At 44.3% G+C, this 3,925-nt stretch overlaps 1 protein-coding gene across 1 annotated transcript; it reads right to left on the reverse strand.

The window, feature by feature from the left end:
• Positions 1-55: 55 nt before the first annotated feature.
• On the reverse strand, positions 56-374 carry Pmar_PMAR000896 (cellular nucleic acid binding protein, putative; the record flags this gene model as incomplete). Its single annotated transcript, XM_002771042.1, has 2 exons — positions 56-211; positions 255-374. The coding sequence occupies 2 exons, from the start codon at positions 372-374 to the stop codon at positions 56-58; spliced, it is 276 nt and encodes a 91-aa protein (XP_002771088.1).
• Positions 375-3,925: the final 3,551 nt, after the last annotated feature.

The following is a 3,925-nucleotide window of genomic DNA, read 5'->3' on the forward strand; positions in this document are numbered from 1 at the left end:
ACGGAAACATGCCCGGGTATCGGGAGCAGTGCAATCCTGAGAAAATGAGGATAATTCATAACTGAATACTGGACTGTGTCTCACCTGGCGAAGTGACCGACTTGACCGCATTTGAAGCAAGGCTTTGGTTGGTCTGCTCATTAGGGCAATCACGAGCGAGATGGTCGGGCTTGCCACAGTTGTAGCAGTTCATAGGGCGACGACCAGTAGGCTAATAGAAGATATATTCATACCACACCAATCGTAATTCTTACACGACTGCTGCTAGTAGCCTGAGGGCAATCTCTGGCGAAGTGACCAGGCTCGTTGCAGATGAAGCAAGTTGAGGAGGAAACGCGCTCAGTAGTGGTGGTAGTTTCAGCAGTATCAGTCATTATTAGTAAACGTACGATAACTAGACCCTAACATAGATGGAATCCTTGAGGACACAAATCCCTCAGCTCACGATAATCCCCCCACGATGATAACAAATCGATCGCTATGGCGAGCGCTAATGCCAAAAATCTTAAACGCTATAGACTACAGCGGAGCAAGGCTGCAAGTTCGATCCCCGGTGAGGACATTTCTCCCTCCCGAAAATGCCAACTGATGAATGCAAACCAATAGTGAGAAGGAAACTTTCCGGTGACACTGTGAACACTATCAATGCTACATAACAACTGTTCATCATCAAAACCGCAGTGAATGCATCTCTCGCTTGAGTAGAATCTCCATCATTTCCAACGGCAGCACTTCCCCGCTTGCCATGTTAGGGACATAACAGTCTCTTCCCTGCAGTAAAGCTCGCATACACGGCTCGAGAAGTCTCGACCCACGAAGCACAGTAGAACGATCACTAGAAGCAAGCAACCGCATCGGGTTGGCGTCAGTACTGTTGAACCCGAGGGGAACTCCCAGCACATAAGATAGCATACGAATCAAATGAGATAGATACAAAGCAGCTACACTAGGAAACTGCTCTTGAGCCATCATGTCGCGACTTGACACCATAGGAAAGCCTCTAATCGTGCGGTAGCGTCCACTGAAATTTTCTATGGGGTACAACTCGTTGGTGATTTCCCTCAACATCATAAGACGAATATAATACCGACAAAACACGAGGCTTTTCAGCACCCTTTCACTTTTATCAATGATTACTGTCGGTCTCAGCTTCACACGATAGCCCAAAGATTCAAGTTGCCGACCAGCGACTTTGATAACACTTTCAGAACACTTTTCTCGGTAGACACCAGCTGTTGCAATTTTTGCGGTCAAAAATTCACTTTTAGCAGTTTCTTGTCGCACATCAAAAACTAGGTCTTGTCGTCGTCGCTTGAGCAGTTCTACTTTGTGCATGCGTGCACACCGAGACCTCTTGCTGAGAACTGCATCAACCTCTTCCATAACAACAACAGTCCTGTTGACCACAGCACAGTATTGGCGGTAGAACTCCCACATCGCCTCCGCTTGAGCGATTAGTGCATCTATAGACACTTGTGAGCAACTCGCATCAGCTTCACCAGGAGGACCAGAAGAGGACGATGACATTTAACAGCAGTGTTGGAGTAGGAATATATGTTCACTTTCCTCACCTGAGCTCAGGAGTTTCCTATACAGTGTTGGAGTAGGAATATATATGTTCACTTTCCTCACCTGAGCTCAGGAGTTTATATACGAATTCGGGAAAGAGTGTACGGAAACCAATAAGAATTTCCCGAGATTTCCTCACAATTTTCATATCATCACCAGTGCATATTTTCCCACACTGCTCTTAGTTTCTCCACAACATTGAAAATGACAATTCATCGGGGTGTCTCAAATTGATCGGAAACACAACAGGAAAATGAACTCAATTTTCCAATTGAATGTGAAACGATCAGCTCGTCAAACAGTACCAACCACGCGAGGAACATTCACATTGCCCACCGACCTCAACGGCCAGAATAAACAGAATGCCTCTACTAAGTAATATACTGCTGCTATCACTAAGACAACTCATACCACACCATCACCACATCGTCTTCATCGAGCCTGCTGCTGCTGCTCTACAAACACAGCGCGATGGAACCGCATACAGATTCTTAACAACAACAACCACCACTACTATGAATAACAGCTGTGCTACTATGAGGAACAAAAGTATTATGAACATACTCAGTGTTTTTCACTTGCCGATGTGAAGAGCGCGTACTCAGGCCTCTTAGTTTAGGAGCATACGCCCACACACAACACCGACTAGAGCCACCATATAAAATTACTACTAATATTACTACTCGCCTTTCACGTGACCGCGCGCCACGAAATTATACACATACGCAGGCAAGCAGCAAGAACTGCATCCCATAGCGAAAAATACAAAGCGGCACCCGTCAACGATACAGAACCCGCGACAAGTCGACCAAGACGGCTGGCACGGTGAGAGCTCAAAATGGCGGTGAAAATATAGTGAACATGACGAAACGATGTACAATAAATAATGATGGCGTTATGATTGATAATTAAAGTAACCGTCATAGAAGAGAATTGACAGTTGATTCACGACGAGTGGTTGCGGCCCTCCATGGTGACATACCAAGCGTTAGAGGTAGTACGACGGAGCGATGATAGAAAACTGCGCTGTTCTTCATTGCGATGATGATCATCATTATTCATGGAGTGACTTGATAGAAACGATGGTGATGAAAGTGAAGACTCTCGAGGGACGTTACCGAGATGCTCCGATGCGACGGAATCTGAGATCAATTGAAATCAGACAAAATACTCAGCGCTCGGTGACAATGGTAAAACTTTGAGAATTTCCTGATGGTTTCTGTACACTTCTACCCGAAGTCTATAATTAGTGTGGAAACTCCTGAGCTCAGCTTGAGGAAAGCGAACATATATTCCTACTCCAACACTGTATAGGAAACTCCTGAGCTCAGGTGAAGAAAGCGAACATATATTCCTACTCCAACACTGTATAGGAAACTCCTGAGCTCAGCTGAGGAAAGCGAACATATATTCCTACTCCAACACTGTATAGGAAACTCCTGAGCTCAGCTGAGGAAAGCGAACATATATTCCTACTCCAACACTGTATAGGAAACTCCTGAGCTCAGGTGAGGAAAGCGAACATATATTCCTACTCCAACACTGTATAGGAAACTCCTGAGCTCAGCTGAGGAAAGCGAACATATATTCCTACTCCAACACTGTATAGGAAACTCCTGAGCTCAGCTGAGGAAAGCGAACATATATTCCTACTCCAACTAGCTCTGGGAATTCCTTATTGCTTTCTGTACACTTCTACTCGCATTCTATAACTAATGAGCTCAACTGTGGGAAAGCCATATACATATAAATATTATCTTCCTTTTTCGACCATACCACACCATCGCCACTTCTACCCACCTTTTGCGTCGTCAACATCGAAACTCGCCGGTAACTTGACTGATGGTATGCACGATAGTGAGAAGAGAGTCCGGCCGACCTGGAAAACCAAATACTACTTACATAAAAAATATTAAAATATTTTTTATATTTTTTTAATTTTCCACTGAAAATCAACAATGTACAAAATTATAAATTCTCAACAGAGCCCCTTCCATAGAATCAACAGTGCAAATCAATTTGATATATTAATTGCGTTAAAAATGACATCCGTAGGATTCGAACGTGTGCGGCATACGTGAATTGATAAGCTTACCATTTCGGGCAACGAAATTCCCTACTGCCTAGTGTGACGTTATTCCAATACATTCACTATATATAACTGTTGATTTGAAACATAATCCTTCCCCTATTTCTATACCATAACAGCCCGAAATAATCTACGATATTACGATAGCATTCCATCCCCCCTCCAGAAAACACAAGCACCTTACTTGAATAGCCGTCGGAGCCCCAATCGCCGACAGAGGAACTTCCCCGCCTCGTACGGCACCAGCGTGCCGAATTTTGACATCAA

The sequence above is a fragment of the Perkinsus marinus genome (genome assembly GCF_000006405.1).
Source record: "Perkinsus marinus ATCC 50983 genomic scaffold scf_1104296964002, whole genome shotgun sequence".
Taxonomy (NCBI): domain Eukaryota; phylum Perkinsozoa; order Perkinsida; family Perkinsidae; genus Perkinsus; species Perkinsus marinus.